This window comes from Pelophylax lessonae (genome assembly GCF_965119305.1).
Source record: "Pelophylax lessonae genome assembly, chromosome: 11".
Classification (NCBI taxonomy): domain Eukaryota; kingdom Metazoa; phylum Chordata; class Amphibia; order Anura; family Ranidae; genus Pelophylax; species Pelophylax lessonae.
This window is the reverse complement of record NC_138778.1, coordinates 234,299,644-234,318,002: the sequence shown is the minus strand read 5'-3', so window position 1 is coordinate 234,318,002 and position 18,359 is coordinate 234,299,644. Positions and strand designations below refer to the sequence as shown.

Genomic DNA, 18,359 nt, shown 5'->3' with positions numbered 1-18,359 from the left:
TCCGCCCTCTCTATGACATCACTGTCTTCACGTTCAATAAACACGCTCCATTTTGCGTTCTTGTCTTCCGTCGTTTCTGTTCATGTTGTGTGTGTGCGCCTCTCTGGTGAAGTGTGTACTGTCTGTGTGAGTGAATGCTCCTATAGGGGGCGCTCCTAGTTCCCCTAGTGATATCCTCTGCTCTCTCCTTACAGCTCTGCCATTACACCGCTCCCATCCCTCACCTGACCGTCTACACGGGTACCTGCGCTCCTCCATCCCCCACCAGCCCCTTCCTGTCCTGCCGCCCTACAGTGGAGCTCTCCAGTCCCTCCCCCGCGCACATTGCCCTCCCCAACTCTGCTGTCTGCCCCTCCCCCATCAGCGTAGCTATAGAGAGCACGCCGGGCATGGAGAGGAAATGGGAGGCCAACGGGGCCGGCGACTCAGACTACCAGTTTACATCTTCCACCGACAACACGGAGGCGTCGTTCGGGTCGGAGTCTGGGACAGGCGGGAACCACCACCTCTCCGTCCCGGTGGAGATCAAGGCCGTGCCGAAATCCAAAGTCACCCTGTCCTTCAGCAAGCTCCTGAAGAGGGGGTGCTCCAGCTCGCCTGTCTTCGCCACCCTTTCCCCCAAGTGCCCGGCGGTGAATCAAAGCAAAGTGCAGCCGCTCAACGAACTGGAGCAGCAGCTGCAGCAGACGTCCAGGAAGGTGACCAAGTGAGTAGATTGGGGTGGGGTGTTGAGGGACACACGGTGATGGGTTCACCAAGGACAACCTTTTTATCCGTTACAATGGGTGCCTTTTATATTAAAAAAAAATCCTGAGAAACTGTATGTACATTCGTTCTGTGCGCACAGGGGCAAAATCGAATGTTACTACTGGGCCATTTTCCTTCCACGTTCATAAAGAAAAGAGTCAATAAGGAATATGTCATAATTTGGCCACTAGATGGAGCTGAGGATCCTGGGATTTCCTGTGATTACCTGCTCCATCTAGTGACCATAAAGTTGTATTTTCCGGAACCACTTTATTTTTTTTATGTGTGAATAACATTCGACCTGTAGAGGAAATAGAAGGAAAACATTTGTTTTTGCTCCATTTGGACAGTACGGGTGTACTAGCAGCTTCACTGGATGACACTGTCACCTACCTATTTAGAGTGGAGTGACCATGTCTTCTTCTTATACTCCACCCCCCAACAAGTATTAATAATGCATGCCCCCCCCCCCCTCTAATTAATGCACAGACCCTTCTTAGTGCACAAGTCCAGCCTGGTGTCAGAGCCTACCCGGGCAAAGTAAACCTCCCTCTGCCCCCCCCCCCCATGTGACTGTGGCTGCTCAGGCCTGAACACTGTCACTTGGGAGACTTATACCCATACTCTTCACCCTATTACAGCAGGTGGCTAGGGAGGTGTACCTTGTTGGGGGTGCGGGCAACCAGGATGCACCGTCACGCTGCCAGTTGAGCCTGTCTCTTTAACAAGTTTTGGAATGCAAATAGAACTACTACAAGTACCTAATTCTATCTTCATACCAGCTTCCCCCTTCACTTGCTGTCCAGGTGACTCCTTGTATGTCAGTGTGTTGTAGGGTGTCACCCCGACAGGAACTAAATGAAGTGTCTGGTTTTACCTATTACTATGAATGTTGGTATTGTCACAAACTTCGTACGACGTGTTCAGGCGGAGGATATTCCCAGCCAGGGTTTGATCCCCATTTAATGAAGAAGCTCTACCCAGGAGGAGAGGCGTAGGTAGGGTCTGATCCCCTTTTAATGAAGAAGCTCCACCCAGGAGGAGAGGCGTAGGTAGGGTTTGATCCCCATTTAATGAAGAAGCTCCTCTCAGGAGGAGTGGTGTGGGCGGGGTTTGAACCCCATTTAATGAAGAAGCTCCACCCAGGAGGAGAGGCGTAGGTAGGGTCTGATCCCCTTTTAATGAAGAAGCTCCACCCAGGAGGAGAGGCGTAGGTAGGGTTTGATCCTCTTTTAATGAAGAAGCTCCACCTAGTAGGAGAGGCGTAGGTAGGGTTTGATCCCCCATTTAATAAAAAAGCTCCTCTCAGGAGGAGTTGTGTAGGTGGGGTTTGATCCCCATTTAATAAAGAAGCTCTGCCAAGAAGGAGAGGCGTAGATGGGGTTTGGTCGCCATTTAATGAACCTCCACCCAGAGGAGGGAAGGCATAGGTGGGGTTTGTCCCCATTTAATGAAGAAGCTCCTCCCAGGAGTAGAGGCATAGGTGGGGTTTGATCCCCATTTAATGAAGAATCTCCACCAAGGAGAAGAGGCATAGGTGGGGTTTGATCCCTAATAAATGAAGAAGCTCCACTGAGGAGAGGCGTAGGTGGTGTTTGATCTCTTTTTTCTGAACCTTTACCCAGGAGGAGAGATGTAGGGGATGTTTGTCCCCCTTTAATGAAGAAGCCCTGCCCAGGAGTAGAGACATAGGTGGGGTCTGATCCCCTTTTAATGTAGAAGCTCCACCCAGGAGGAGAGACGTAGGCAGGGTTTGATCCCCATTTAATGAAGAAGCTCCTCTCAGGAGGAGAGGATTATGCAGGGTTTGATTTCTATTTAACGAAGAAGCTCCGCCCAGGAGAAGAGGCATAGGTGGGGTTTGATCCCCATTTAATAAACAAGCTCCACCCAGTAGTAGAGACGTAGGCAGTTTTTTATCCCCATTTAATGAAGAAGGTCCTCTCAGGAGGAGAGGTGTAGGCGCAGTTTGATCCCCATTTAATAAACAAGCTCCACCCAGTAGTAGAGACGTAGGCAGTTTTTTATCCCCATTTAATGAAGAAGGTCCTCTCAGGAGGAGAGGTGTAAGCGCAGTTTGATCCCCATTTAATAAACAAGCTCCACCCAGAAGCAGAGGCGTAGGTGATGTTTGTCCCCATTTAATGAAGAAGCTCAGCCCAGGAGGAGAAGCATAGGTGGGGTATGATCCCCATTTAATGAAGAAGCTCAGCCCAGAAGGAGAGGCATATGTGGGGTATGATCCCCATTTAATGAAGAAGCTCAGCCCAGGAGGAAAGGTATAGGTGGGGTATGATCCCCATTTAATGAAGAAGCTCAGCCCAGGAGGAGAGGCATAGGTGGGGTATGATCCCCATTTAATGAAGAAGCTCAGCCCAGGAGGAAAGGTATAGGTGGGGTATGATCCCCATTTAATGAAGAAGCTCAGCCCAGGAGGAGAGGCATAGGTGGGGTATGATCCCCATTTAATGAAGAAGCTCAGCCCAGGAGGAGAGGCATAGGTGGGGTATGATCCCCATTTATTGAAGAAGCTCAGCCCAGGAGGAGAGGGATTGGTTGGGGTATGATCCCCATTTATTGAAGAAGCTCAGCCCAGGAGGAGAGGCATAGGTGGGGTATGATCCCCATTTATTGAAGAAGCTCAGCCCAGGAGGAGAGGGATTGGTTGGGGTATGATCCCCATTTATTGAAGAAGCTCAGCCCAAGAGGAGAGGCGTGGGTGGGGTTTGATCCCCATTTAATGAAGAAGCTCAGCCCAGGAGGAGAGGCATGGGTGGAGTTTGATCCCCATTTAATGAAGCTCAGCCCAGGAGGAGAGGCATGGGTGGAGTTTGATCCCCATTTAATGAATACACCTGCCCAGGAGGATAGGTGTATGAGGTGGAGAGGGATGGGTGTAATGATAATGTGAATATTTTCCATCATTTCTGATTGGCTCAGGTTAATTTCTATAATGATTACAATATTTTTTTTTTAAATTGAATTACATATTTTATTTTAATATTCAATTTAAAAAAATATTTTCAGTTTCAATAAATCTTTATTTTATTATCTGAACTATCCCTAGTAGAGCTCCACCCACCTGTTCCATCACCAAAGATTGAGTATATAGAAAGGACCTATAATGCTGCATGTAGTTGACCTAGTGGGTGTGGCTTTGTTGTGTCACCATTTTATTGGTTCAGCTATTTTCAGTCCTTAGTGACACCTTGTGTCCAGTTTGTGAATTGCATTTCCCTGTCTATTGGCTGATCGTTGCATGGCGTTGTCTCAGCATGCCTATTTGTCTTCACATGTCCTTGGAAAAGTCCCCTGTTTTCTGCCTGCATGTGGGAGGTCCCTGCGCTGCTTCCAGTTTGTATTGTGTCCGCGTATTCACCAGCCATGATCCTCACTGCATGATCCGCTCAGCCACTGACGGTAAGGAGCCATCTTTACATCTAACCAAGGGTTAAAGTAGACCTGTTATGTCGCCAGCCCGAGGCCTGACTGTCATGGTTATCCTCACTTCGGTACTTGGAGTCACCGACCCGAGACAAGCATGGCAGGTCGGGAAAATCAGAGGAAAGATATTCTCTGCATACTTGCTGAATCTGCAGGATCCACATGACAGCTCATCAATGACAGATTTCAGTATCCATTTTCTCCAGTCCCTTCACATTAAAGGTCGTCCACACCCAGAACAATAGCAATGCCAGGAGAGCTGAGGGAGGGAGCGTGGCCTGGCCCAGCCTGGCTCTTCCTGTCAGGGCCCAGCCGACTCAACCTTGTCCTGGCCCAGCCGACTCAACCTTGTCCTGTCCCGGCACACCTTGTCCTGTCCCGGTCTGCCTTGTCCTGTCCCGGCCCACCCTGTTCTGTCCCGGCCCGCCTTGTCCTTCCCCAGCCCGCCTTGTCCTTCCCCAGCCCGCCTTGTCCTGTCCCGGCCCGCCTTGTCCTGTCCCGGCCCGCCTTGTCCTGTCCCGGCCCGCCTTGTCCTGTCCCGGCCCGTCCTGTCCTGTCCCGGCCCACCCTGTCCTGTCCCGGATAGCCTTGTCCTGTCCCGGCCCACCCTATTCTGTCCCGGCCCACCCTATTCTGTCCTGGCCCGCCTTGTCCTGTCCCGGCCTGCCTTGTCCTGTTCCGGCCTGCCTTGTCCTGTTCTGCCTTGTCCTGTCTCGGCCCACCTTATTATGTCCTGGCCTGCCTTGTCCTGTCCCATCCCGCCTTGTCCTGTCCCGGCCCGCCTTGTCCTGTCCCGGCCTGCCTTGTCCTGTTCTGCCTTGTCCTGTCTGAGCCTACCCTATTCTGTCCCGGCCCGCCTTGTCCTGTCCCGGCCCGCCTTGTCCTGTTCTGCCTTGTCCTGTCTGGACCCACCCTGTTCTGTCCCGGCCCACCCTGTTCTGTCCCGGCCCGCCCTGTTCTGTCCCGGCCCGCCCTGTTCTGTCCCGGCCCACCCTGTCCTGTCCCGGCCCGCCTTGTCCTGTCCCGGCCCGCCTTGTCCTGTCCCGGCCCGCCTTGTCCTGTCCCGGCCCGCCTTGTCCTGTCCCGGCCCGCCTTGTCCTGTCCCGGCCCGTCCTGTCCTGTCCCGGCCCACCCTGTCCTGTCCCGGCCCACCCTGTCCTGTCCCGGATAGCCTTGTCCTGTCCCGGCCCACCTTATTCTGTCCTGGCCCGCCTTGTCCTGTTCCGGCCCGCCTTGTCCTGTCCCGGCCTGCCTTGTCCTGTTCTGCCTTGTCCTGTCTGAGCCCACCCTGTTCTGTCCCGGCCCACCCTGTCCTGTCCCGGCCCGCCTTGTCCTGTCCCGGCCCGCCTTGTCCTGTCCCGGCCCGCCTTGTCCTGTCCCGGCCCGCCTTGTCCTGTCCCGGCCCGTCCTGTCCTGTCCCGGCCCACCCTGTCCTGTCCCGGCCCACCCTGTCCTGTCCCGGATAGCCTTGTCCTGTCCCGGCCCACCTTATTCTGTCCTGGCCCGCCTTGTCCTGTTCCGGCCCGCCTTGTCCTGTCCCGGCCTGCCTTGTCCTGTTCTGCCTTGTCCTGTCTGAGCCCACCCTATTCTGTCCCGGCCCGCCTTGTCCTGTCCCGGCCTGCCTTGTCCTGCCTTGTCCTGTCTGGACCCACCCTAGTCTGTCCCGGCCCACCCTGTCCTGTCCCGGCCCGCCCTGTTCTGTCCCGGCCCACCCTGTCCTGTCCCGGATAGCCTTGTCCTGTCCCGGCCCACCCTATTCTGTCCCGGCCTGCCTTGTCCTGTCCCGGCCTGCCTTGTCCTGTCTGGGCCTGGTGCTCCTTGTCCTGTCCCGGCCCGCCCTGTCCTGTCCGGGCCTGGTGCTCCTTGTCCTGTCTCAGCCCATCCTTTCCCATCCTGTCCTAGCTCACCCGCCTTGTCCTATTATTTTGATGCTCTAGCTTCATTTCCCTCTGGTCCCTGACCTAGAACAAAGCTTGTAGCTAGCAACATCCAAGCTTCTGCTCTTCAGACACAGGCAGCATCAGAGAGTATGAGATGCCCGGGCCCCGGGGTATAGATATTTCTCCATTCAGCCAATCACGGGCCTATCAGTGTTGTAGGGCGGGGCCGTGTTGCTCAGTAATTAGAAATAACTTGACTTTTCTGGCTTGCAGCTTCTTCCAGATAAAGGTGGACATCCCGGCGGAGAGTCGGATCTACCCCATTGACTCGGAGGAGGAGGAGGACAATCAGCTGGCCTGTAAGGACTCGGTCCAGGAGGTGATTTGCCCCTGGGAGCACATCATAGAAGAAGGTAAAGCTGGCTAGCGGCACGCTGCCTAAGGACGCCCGGGAAAGGGGCCCTTCTCATACACTGTGGCCGGGAGCCCCTCTGACTAAGTGCATTAGGATTCGCTACCAACCGAGCGATCGCCTTCACCATTAACCAGATCACTGCCAGCGGGGGGTGGAACCGAACCCCCTCAACCCCTCCCCCGCCTTCTCACTCAAGCACAGCAGTATTAGCCAAAAGCACCCAGAATCCTTTGCAGCCAAGGGGCCCCTAGAACCTCAAGGGACCTCCCCAGGGGCGAAGTGGTTCAGCATATCTGTAGCCAGTACAACGTGTTCACAATATCACATCGGTGGCCTCTCTATGTGATTGGATGATGATGATGGAGGACAGTGCGATCCGCCCCCACAGTGCGATCCGCCCCCCCCCCCCCCCAGGTACAGCCCTGCAGAAAGGGGCATCAGACTGAAGGGGGCGCCACACAGAAGAACCATGAACTCACATGGAAAGGGGAGATTCTGGGGGATTTCTGTACCAATGTTATCTTCACTTCTCTTCCCCGGGGGACATTTATAAACCTCGCACCGGCATCTGCAGGGATGGAGGTCTCACTCCCACAGAAGGATTTAATATTACTGTTACAGTTTTGGATATTGCAGCAGAAGGAGTGAGACTTCTCACCAATGAAGTGCCAAAAAAAACCAAATGATCCTAGCGGGGGACTTCATCCATCCATCACCAGAATGAAATCTCCGCGGGGTTCTGCTTTATCTGCCAAAATATTGGGGATTCTGTTCAGCTAATTCTGTGATTTACACAGCCTGCCACACAGTATAGACTGGAGGAGTACTGCTTCCTCCCCCTCTAGCCTCTAGTACCCCAACTCCTCCCCCCTCTAGCCTCTAGTACCCCAACTCCTCCCTCTCCAGCCTCTAGTACCCCAACTTCTCCCCCTCCAGCCTCTAGTACCCCAACTCCTCCCCCCTCTAGCCTCTAGTACCCCAACTCCTCCCCCCTCTAGCCTCTAGTACCCCAACATCTCCCCCCTCTAGCCTCTAGTACCCCAACATCTCCCCCCTCTAGCCTCTAGTACCCCAACATCTCCCCCCTCTAGTACCCCAACTCCTCTAGCCTCTAGTACCCCAACTCCTCCCTCTCCAGCCTCTAGTACCCCAACTCCTCCCTCTCCAGCCTCTAGTACCTCAACTCCTCCCTCTTTAGCCTCTAGTACCTCAACTCCTCCCTCTTTAGCCTCTAGTACCCCAACTCCTCCCCCTCCAGCCTCTAGTACCTCAACTCCTCCCCCTCCAGCCTCTAGTACCAAAACTCCTCCCCCTCTGTCCTCTAGTACCACAATCCCCTCTGTCCTCTAGTACCACAACTCCTCCCCCTCTATCCTCTAGTACCACAACTCCTCCCCCTCCATCCTCTATCACCTAAGCACCTCCCCCCACAGCCTCTAGTTTCCAAACTCCCAGAGTACCTAAATTCCTCCCCTTCTAGCCCTTAGCACCTAAACCCCTCCCCCTCCAGCCTTAAATACCTAAACCCCACCCCCTCCAGCCTTTAGTACCTAAACCACTCCCCTTCCAGTCTTTAGTACCTAAACCTCTCCCCCTCCAGCCTCTAATACCTAAGCACCTCCCCCACAGACTTTCTTATCCAAACTCCTCCCCCTCTTTCCCTCCCCCCCAGCCTCTAGTACCTAAACCACTCCCCCTTTCACCTCCAGTACCTAAGCACCTCCCTCACAGACGTTATTACGCAAACTCCTTCTAAAGTACACAAACTCCTCCCCCTTTCACCTCCAGCCTTTAGTACCTAAGCACCTCCCCCACAGACATTATGCAAACTCCAAGTACAACCCCCCCCCTCCAGTCTCTAGTACCTAAGCACCCCCCCCAGTCTTTATTACCCAAACTCCTCCTCAACTACCTAAACCCCTCTCCCCTCCAGCCTCTAGTACCTAAGCTCCTCCCCATAGGCTTTATTACTCCAACTCCTCCTCCTCCTCCAGCATTTAATACCTTAACTCCTCCCTTCCAGCTTTCAGTACCTAAACCCCGCCCCCTTCCCCAGCCTCTAGCACTCCCCTCCAGCCCCCAGTATGTGAAACATGTTTTGAAGACAGCACAGTACAGTGCAGGAGACCCTGATTGGCTAATGCAGCGCCCCGCTCTGTGGGGCATTTGGGGGGGGGGGGGGGTAATAATCCAGATGTCAGGTAGGTGTATTGAAATCTTTGATGGTTTTTAGGTTTTCGCCCATTTTTGCCTTAATAAAATGTAGAATCCTTCTAGCTCCTCCCCCTCACAAGGGGGCCATTGTCCCGCAGGTGGGGGTCATGTACCCCAATAGAGAGGACCAGTGTGAGTGTTATATGTCCCCCAGAATCAGCAGGATTCATCCACCTGAGACTCCTCCCCCCTAGGTAAGCTCCACCCACCAATGTGAGCGGCACTTTGCTTTTGCCGGAATAATGGTGGTGCGACACATTGCCCCTCCCCCACCTCCATGTAGCCGAGGTTGGGGGGTCTGTAGCGGGAGGACTGCCGTCTGATGTCTGTGCCGCCTGCTGCGTCGTCGTAGCGCGGCCTCGTGTCGTGTCCGATGCCTTATTCTGTCTCCAAATAAACAGGAATTTTGTGACCGATGGCTCTCCGTGTCGCTTTATTTCCCCCATCCCCCCCCCCCCCCCCCGTAACTACATCACCCACTCTCCTTACTGTCCCATATTTACACCATGGGTTCCATATCTGCAGATAATGTACTCAGCACCACGGCTTAACAGCTGCTGAGATAAAACCAGGCTACATTCACACCTGAGAGCAGCGTCTTACAGCGTTTATCCAGCAGGTTTTTATGTGTGATTTTTGGCGCGATTTTATGCGTCTTTTTATACAACATTTTTGAGCTTTTTTATTAGCCAAAAGAGAAAACTATCATTTGTTGCATCATTTGTTGCTAGTTTTTTTTTTAGCTTTTGCATTAGCTTTTATTTGTTTTTTTATTATTATTAATTTATTTTATATATATATATATATATATATATAATATATCATTTCTTTTGTTAGGGTAAGGGGTTAGAGTTAAGATTATGGGATAATATTTTATTTATTTTATTCTTTTATCTACCACTACTACTAAATAAAAATAATCATAAATAAATGAATACTATGTAGTAATAAATATATAATTAACCCCTAACCTTAAACCTAACCTTAACCCCTAACCCTTCAAAAATAAAAGTAATAATAATAAAATAATAAACACCCTAACACAAAATGAATACATTATTATTATTATTATTATTAATAATAAAAATAGTAATAATAATAATAATAAAATATTTATTTTTTTGTTCGGGTTTGGGAATTTTTTATAATTTTATTATTATTTCTATTATTAATCATTTTATTTAATATTATATTTTAAGGTTAGAAGTTAATTATATATTTATTATTACAGATTATTATTTTTTTTATTTATTAAGGATGATTTTTAGTTGTGTATTTCTTTTTCTTGTTTATATATATATATATATATATATATATATATATATATATACAGTATCTCACAGAAGTAAGTACCCCCCTCACATTTGTATAAATATTTTATTCTATCTTTTCATGTGACAACACTGAAGAAATGAGACTTTGCTACAATGTAAAGTAGTGAGTGTACAGCTTGTATAACAGTGTAAATTTACTGTCCCCTCAAAATAACTCAACACACAGCCATTAATGTCTAAACCGCTGGCAACAAAAGTCAGTACACCCCTAAGTGATAATCTCCAAATTGGGCCCAATTAGCCATTTTCCCTCCCCGGTGTCATGTGACTCATTAGTGTTACAAGGTCTCAGGTGTGAATGGGGAGCAGGTGTGTTACATTTGATGTTATCGCTCTCACTCTCTCATACTGGTCACTGGAAGTTCAACATGGCACCTCATGGCAAATAACTCTCTGAGGATCTGAAAAAAAGAATTGTTGCTCTACATAAAGATGGCCTAGGCTATAGGAAGATTGCCAAGTCCCTGAAACTGAGCTGCAGCACGGTGGCCAAGACCATACAGCGGTATAACAGGACAGGTTCCACTCAGAACAGGCCTCACCATGGTCGGCCAAAGAAGTTGAGTGCCGTGCTCAGCGTCATATCCAGAGGTTGCCTTTGGGAAATAGACGTATGAGTGCTGCCAGCATTGCTGCAGAGGGTGAAGGGGTGGGGGAGGGGTCGGCCTGTCAGTGCTCAGACCATACGCCGCACACTGCATCAAATTGGTCTGCATGGCTGTCGTCCCAGAAGGAAGCCTCTTCTAAAGATGATGCCCAAGAAAGCCTGCAAACAGTTTTCTGAAGACAAGAAGACTAAGGACATGGATTACTGGAACCATCTCCTGTGCTCTGATGAGACCAAGATAAACTTATTTGGTGTCAGATGGTGTCAGGCGTGTGTGGGGGCAACCAGGTGAGGAGTACAAAGACAAGTGTGTCTTCCTACAGTCAGGCATGGTGGTGGGAGTGTCATGGTCTGGGGCTGCATGAGTGCTGCCGGCACTGGGGAGCTACAGATCATTGAGGGAACCATGAATGTCAACATGTACTGTGACATACTGAAGCAGAGCATGATCCCCTCCCTTCAGAGACTGGGGGGCAGGGCAATATTCCAACATAACGACCCCCCAAACACCTCCAAGATGACCACTGCCTTGCTAAAGAAGCTGAGGGTAAAGGTGATGGACTGGCCAAGCGTCTCCAGACCTAAACCCTATTGAGCATCTGTGGGGATCCTCAAACAGAAGGTGGAGGAGCGCAAGGTCTCTAACATCCACCAGCTCTGTGATGTCATCATGGAGGAGGGGAAGAGGACTCCAGTGACAACCTGTGAAGCTCTGGTGAACTCCATGCCCAAGAGGGTTAAGGCAGTGCTGGAAAATAATGGCGGCCACACAAAATATTGACACTTTGGGCCCAATTTGGACATTGTCACTTAGGGGTGTACTGACTTTTGTTGCCAGCAGTTTAGACATTAATGGCTGTGTGTTGAGTTATTTTGAGGGGACAGTAAATTTACACTGTTATACAAGCTGTACACTCACTACTTTACATTGTAGCAAAGTCTCATTTCTTCAGTGTTGTCACATGAAAAGATAGAATAAAATGGGAGGGGTGTACTTACTTTTGTGAGATACTGTGTATATACTGTGTGTGTATATATATATATATATATTTACATTTGAGCAGATAATTGCGCAAAAACTCACAAAAGCGCACAAAAATGCACAAATCGTGCCTTTCCATTAATTTTTATGAGACTAAAATGTGTAAATCTGCCAAATTTAAGCTACAAAAAAAGCTTCAGAACTGTTTTGGTCTTCAGGAGACTTGGAGCGGAGATTTGAACCGTCATGGATTTTTTTCTCCCCCAGCGTTTCGGATCTTCGAGGTGTGAATGGGGCCTTAGAGATCTGTAGTTTCCGGTCTCCCGCATAGAGGCCGAGGAATGGTAAACAGACGCAGACCAGGAGGCGGAGCCCGCATATGTAATCAGATAGGGCCACACCCCTACATGGATAAGGTCTGGGGCCCCGTTCACATGGTGAGATCTGTGTCATTATCTTCAGCTGAACCGTTATCTCTGCGTTCTCTGACTATACTGACGCAGATCTCTTCATGTATGTGACCGGGCCCTAAAGGTGTAAGGAGCCCATTCAGAGATGTGTGCATTCCATAAGATTCCCAGCCCTCCTTCTGCCATGAATATACCCCGGGCAGTGATGTGCGTAAACAGGCGGCTTATCGCAGTGCGCAAACACAGCCTACAGGAAGATGGTGGTTAAAGAACTCACTTTTACTGGAAAGAATCCCTCCTTTGAACTCTTTCCATTGCTAATATAGATGTCAGGTCCTTCAGCCCCCAGGAAGCTGGGGGGGGGGGGGGTACAAGTGCAGCAGACATGTTCAGATAATAAACTGACGTTGGTGAACTGTCAGGCACAAAATAAATAGAAAAACACGTAAAGATGGTGGGAAAATCAGGGATAAATATTCCAAAAACACAAAAAAACTTAACCAAAAAATACATTTTACCCCGACATAGGGAAACGGGGGGAAAGGAGATGGTCTAGTGGAGGGGACACTTGGAAAGGAGGAGGGGGCCTGAGGAATAGGGTCCCAGGGAAGGGAGGAGATCTGAGGAGTAGGGACCCAGAGAAGGGAGAGGGCCTGAGGAATAGGGTCCCAGGGAAGGGAGGAGACCTGAGGAGCAGAGACCCAGAGAAGGGAAAGGGCCTGAGGAATAGGGTCCCAGGGAAGGGAGGGGACCTGAGGAGTATGGACCCAGGGAAAGGAGGGGACCTGAGGAGTAGGGACCCAGGGAAAGGAGGGGACATGAGGAGTAGGGACCCAGGGAAAGGAGGGGACCTGAGGAGTAGGGACCCAGGGAAAGGAGAGGACCTGAGGAGTAGGGACCCAGGGAATGGAGGAGACCTGAGGAGTAGGGACCTGAGGATTAGGGTCCCAGGGAAGGGAGGAGATCTGAGGAGTAGGGACCCAGAGAAGGGAGAGGGCCTGAGGAATAGGGTCCCAGGGAAGGGAGGGGACCTGAGGAGTAGGGACCCAGAGAAGGGAGAGGACCTGAGGAGTATGGACCCAGGGAAAGGAGGAGACCTGAGGAGTAGGGACCCAGAGAAGGGAAAGGGCCTGAGGAATAGGGTCCCAGGGAAGGGAGGAGACCTGAGGAGCAGAGACCCAGAGAAGGGAAAGGGCCTGAGGAATAGAGTCCCAGGGAAGGGAGGAGACCTGAGGAGCAGAGACCCAGAGAAGGGAAAGGGCCTGAGGAATAGGGTCCCAGGGAAGGGAGGGGACCTGAGGAGTATGGACCCAGGGAAAGGAGGGGACCTGAGGAGTAGGGACCCAGGGAAAGGAGAGGACATGAGGAGTAGGGACCCAGGGAAAGGAGGGGACCTGAGGAGTAGGGACCCAGGGAAAGGAGAGGACCTGAGGAGTAGGGACCCAGGGAAAGGATTGTACCTGAGGAGTAGGGACCCAGGGAAGGGAGGAGACCTGAGGAGTAGGGACCTGAGGATTAGGGACCCAGGGAAGGGAGGGGACCTGAGGAGTAGGGAGAGGGGCCTGGGAGGTAGTCTATTGGCTGGGACACATGGATAGGAAGGGGGGGCCTAAGGAGTAGGAACCCAGGGAAAGGAGAGGGGCCCTGGAAGGTGGTCCAGTGAAGTAGACACATAGACAGGATGAGGGGGCCTGGGGAGGGGGGACCCAGGGAAGGGAGAGGGGACATAGAGATGGTCCAGTGGAGGGGATACATGGAGAGGAGGAGCATGAGGTGTAGGAACCCAGGGAAAGGAGAGGGACCCTGGAGATGCTCTAGGGGAGTGGATATATGGAGAGGAAAAGGGGCCCGAGGAGTAGGGACCCAGGGAAGGAAGAGAGGGGACATGGAGATGGTCTAGTGGAGTGGACACAGAGAGAGAGGAGGAGGGGCCTAAGAAGTAGGGACCCAGTGAAAGGAGAGGGGCCCTGGAAGGTGGTCTAATGGAGAAGACACAGGGAAGGCAGAGGGGACCTGTAAATGGTCTAGTTGGGTGGATACATGGAGAGGAGGAGGGGCCTGATGAGTAGGGACCCTGGGAGGAGGGTTAATGGAGAAGACACATAAACAGAGAGAGGGGACCCAGGGAAGGGAGAGGGGACCTGCAGATGGTCTAGTGGCGTGGACACATGGAGAAGAGGAGAGGACCCAGGGAAAAGAGAGGGGAACTGGGAGATGGTGGAAGGGACACATGGACAGGAGTAGGGGGCCTGAGGAGGGGACTTGAAGAGTAAGGACCCAGGGAAAGGAGAGGTGTCTTGGAAAATTGTCTAGTGGGGGGGGGGGGGGAATACATGGACAGAATGAGGGGGCCTGGGAGGCAGGGACCTAGTGGTGGGAAGGAGGAGACCTCAGTAGTCTGGGACCCAGGGAAGGGAGAGAAAGGTCTAGTGGAGGGGAGGAATCTAGAAAAGGGAGAAGGGATCCCAGGATGACAAGTACCTGGTGGAGGGGACCCAATGAATAGGGAACCCAGGGAAGGAATGAGGGGATCTGGAGAGGTGGAGACCTGTGCAGCAGGGGACCCCTGGGTAAGCAGGGCCTGGAGGAAAGGATTTGAGGTGTAGAAGACCCAGGAAGGGAAGATGGGAACTGGGTAGGCTGGGACGTAATGGAGGGGAGAAGGGGATCCCAGAATGGCAGGCGGGCCATTTGGAGGAGATCATGAGGAGGTAGGAACCTAGTGGAGGGGAGAAGGGGATCCCAGAATGGCAGAGGGGCCAATTGGAGGAGATCCCGAGGAGGAAGGAACCTAGTGGAGGGGAGAAGGGGGATCCCAGAATGGCAGAGGGGCCAATTGGAGGAGATCTGGAGGAGGAAGGAACCTAGTGGAGGGGAGAAGGGGATCCCAGAATGGCAGAGGGGCCAATTGGAGGAGATCCCGAGGAGGAAGGAACCTAGTGGAGGGGAGAAGGGGATCCCAGAATGGCAGAGGGGCCAATTGGAGGAGATCTGGAGGAGGAAGGAACCTAGTGGAGGGGAGAAGGGGATCGCAGAATGGCAGAGGGGCCAATTGGAGGAGATGCAGAGGAGGTAGGAACCTAGTGGAGGGGAGAAGGGGATCCCAGAATGGCTGAGGGGACAATTGGAGGAGATCCCGAGGAGGTAGGAACCTAGTGGAGGGGAGAAGGGGGATCCCAAAATGGCAGAGGGGACAATTGGAGGAGATCCGGAGGAGGTAGGAACCTAGTGGAGGGCAGAAGGGGATCCCAGAATAGCAGAGGGGACAATTGGAGGAGATCCCAAGGAGGTAGGAACCTAGTGGAGGGGAGAAGGGGATCCCAGAATGGCAGAGGGGCCAATTGGAGGAGATCCAGAGGAGGAAGGAACCTAGTGGAGGGGAGAAGGGGATCCCAGAATGGCAGAGGGGCCGATTGGAGGAGATCCCGAGGAGGAAGGAACCTAGTGGAGGGGAGAAGGGGGATCCCAGAATGGCAGAGGGGCCAATTGGAGGAGATCCCGAGGAGGAAGGAACCTAGTGGAGGGAAGAAGGGGATCCAGAGAGGCTGATGCCTGGAAGAGGGGAGGTGAAGACCCATGGTCAGGAGAAGGAAGGGACTTGTGAAGGAGAAGCGAGGAGCCCACTGGACGAGTTTCCTCACTCCCCCATACAAGGACAGTTCCTCTTTATTGGGGTCTACATTATCTATTGCTAGAAATATTGCAGACGGCTTTTCACAATTATTAATTTCGTTTAGATTTCTATTTTTTTTATTTTTTCTTTGTGTTTTCCTGGTGATCCTGCCAGTAACACACTTCCTATCCTAGGAGGAAAGTATCTGGTGCAGAAGTCACTTCTTTCCCGTGTTCTTCCAGCTGCTGCTGAATGGCAGTTGATAGTAGAGAGTGCCCAGAGGTTGGAGCAGTGCAGCGTACATTCTATATAGTGGGATATGAGATCACACCCAGGTCTGTGTGCTGCTCCATAGTAACCAACTGCCACCAGTTTGGGTCATCCAGATCAGTATGAGGTGAGTGCTGATTGGTTGACATTGGTGATATCCGGGACGGTGACCAGAAGACAGAGGACCAAACTCTGCGCCATGAAAAGTCCCACAAATCAGGTGAGATCAATAAACATTATCAACTTTATTTATCATTATTAAAGATAACACATAGATTGTTTTACATTATAAACAGAGCTCTGTGATGTCACATTGTGTACAAAAATAATTTTACCTTCATTCTATAGATACAAAAACCAAAGCACTCTGACCGTCTCCTGTACTATGTCTGCAGTCTCTGACTGTCTCCTGTACTATGTCTGCAGTCTCTGACCGTCTCCTGTACTATGTCTGCAGTCTCTGACCGTCTCCTGTACTATGTCTGCAGTCTCTGACCATCTCTTGTACTATGTCTGCAGTCTCTGACCGTCTCCTGTACTATGTCTGCAGTCTCTGACCGTCTCCTGTACTATGTCTGCAGTCTCTGACCGTCTCCTGTACTATGTCTGCAGTCTCTGACCATCTCTTGTACTATGTCTGCAGTCTCTGACCGTCTCCTGTACTATGTCTGCAGTCTCTGACCGTCTCCTGTACTATGTCTGCAGTCTCTGACCATCTCCTGTACTATGTCTGCAGTCTCTGACCGTCTCCTGTACTATGTCTGCAGTCTCTGACCGTCTCTTGTACTATGTCTGCAGTCTCTGACCGTCTCCTGTACTATGTCTGCAGTCTCTGACCGTCTCCTGTACTATGTCTGCAGTCTCTGACCGTCTCCTGTACTATGTCTGCAGTCTCTGACCGTCTCCTGTACTATGTCTGCAGTCTGAGCATCTCTTGTACTATGTCTGCAGTCTCTGACCATCTCTTGTACTATGTCTGTAGTCTCTGACCATCTCCTGTAGTATGTCTGCACTCTCTGACCGTCTCCTGTACTATGTCTGCACTCTCTGACCGTCTCCTGTACTATGTCTGCAGTCTCTGAGCATCTCTTGTACTATGTCTGCAGTCTCTGACTGTCTCCTGTAGTATGTCTGTAGTCTCTGACCGTCTCCTGTAGTATGTCTGCACTCTCTGACCGTCTCCTGTACTATGTCTGCACTCTCTGACCGTCTCCTGTACTATGTCTGCACTCTCTGACCGTCTCCTGTAGTATGTCTGCAGTCTCTGACTGTCTCCTGTACTATGTCTGCAGTCTCTGGCCGTCTCCTGTAACATGTCTGCAGTCTCTGACCGTCTCCTGTACTATGTCTGCAGTCTCTTACCATCTCCTGTACCATGTCTGCAGTCTCTGACCATCTCCTGTACTATGTCTGCAGTCTCTGACCATCTCCTGTACCATGTCTGCAGTCTCTGACCGTCTCCTGTACTATGCCTGCAGTCTCTGACCGTCTCCTGTACTATGTCTGCAGTCTCTGACCGTCTCCTGTACTATGTCTGCAGTCTCTGACCGTCTCCTGTACTATATCTGCAGTCTCTGACCATCTCCTGTACTATGTCTGCAGTCTCTGACCGTCTCCTGTACTATGTCTGCAGTCTCTGACCATCTCCTGTACTATGTCTGCAGTCTCTGACCATCTCCTGTACTATGTCTGCAGTCTCTGACTGTTTCCTGTACTATGTCTGCAGTCTCTTACCGTCTCCTGTAGTAAGTATTCTGCAGAGTATTCCATTACTGACCTCTCCACAGATCTGCAGAGCATTGCTCCATCCCCTCCCCCTCCTGACATATGGATCTGTTCTGCAGAGTATCGCACCCCCCTGACCTCTGTGGAGGTATTCTTTCCATCTATCTTCTCTTTCTGTTCATTTTAGCGGGTTTGGAAAGTTTTTACCCAGAACCCCCCAGTCCAGCGTCTCTCTGTATGGCTTCCACGCCGCGCTCCTCTTTGAAGGCGAATGAACAAAGGCAGAGCGGCAGACAGATCTGTCTTCAATCCCTCTTTGTCTGCGATCAATGGGGTGCATTTGTTATTTTGTTTACCGGATCCACCCTCCGGCAGCATCAAGGCTCGGCTATCTACCTAGCGAGCGGCGGGGGAGCGTCAGACAGTCCGCCCTCCTCGCACCGCGCTCCAGCCTTGACATTTGACGATCTCCTCTATTCAGGAGACGAGATAAAAAAAAAAGCGGAAAAAAAAAAGAAAAAGGTTTTGAGTTCTCCTGGCTTCAGTCGATCGTGCTGCGTCGGAGCCCATTTAATCCGCCTGTATCCACCTGTACGCAACAGCCCGCCGCGGCAGCGTCAGGAACACAATGCCTTGATATAATGCGCGGGGACGGGCGAGGTTAACGATGGAAAAAGTGAACTCTCCTGCCGGGCAGTTAAGGAACCGGAGGAAATGT

General features: G+C 51.5%; 1 protein-coding gene across 1 annotated transcript in view; it reads left to right on the top strand.

Annotated features, from left to right (window-relative positions):
- RGS9 (regulator of G protein signaling 9) overlaps positions 1 to 6,807 on the top strand; it is a 99,260-nt gene extending 92,453 nt beyond the window's left edge. Inside the window, exons 18-19 of the mRNA XM_082272755.1 lie at positions 195 to 706; positions 6,345 to 6,807. Coding sequence (XP_082128881.1) covers positions 195 to 706; positions 6,345 to 6,498 — 666 coding nt within the window. The 3' untranslated portion in view covers positions 6,499 to 6,807. The remainder of the gene's footprint in view (positions 1 to 194; positions 707 to 6,344) is intronic.
- The last annotated feature ends 11,552 nt before the right edge of the window (positions 6,808 to 18,359 follow it).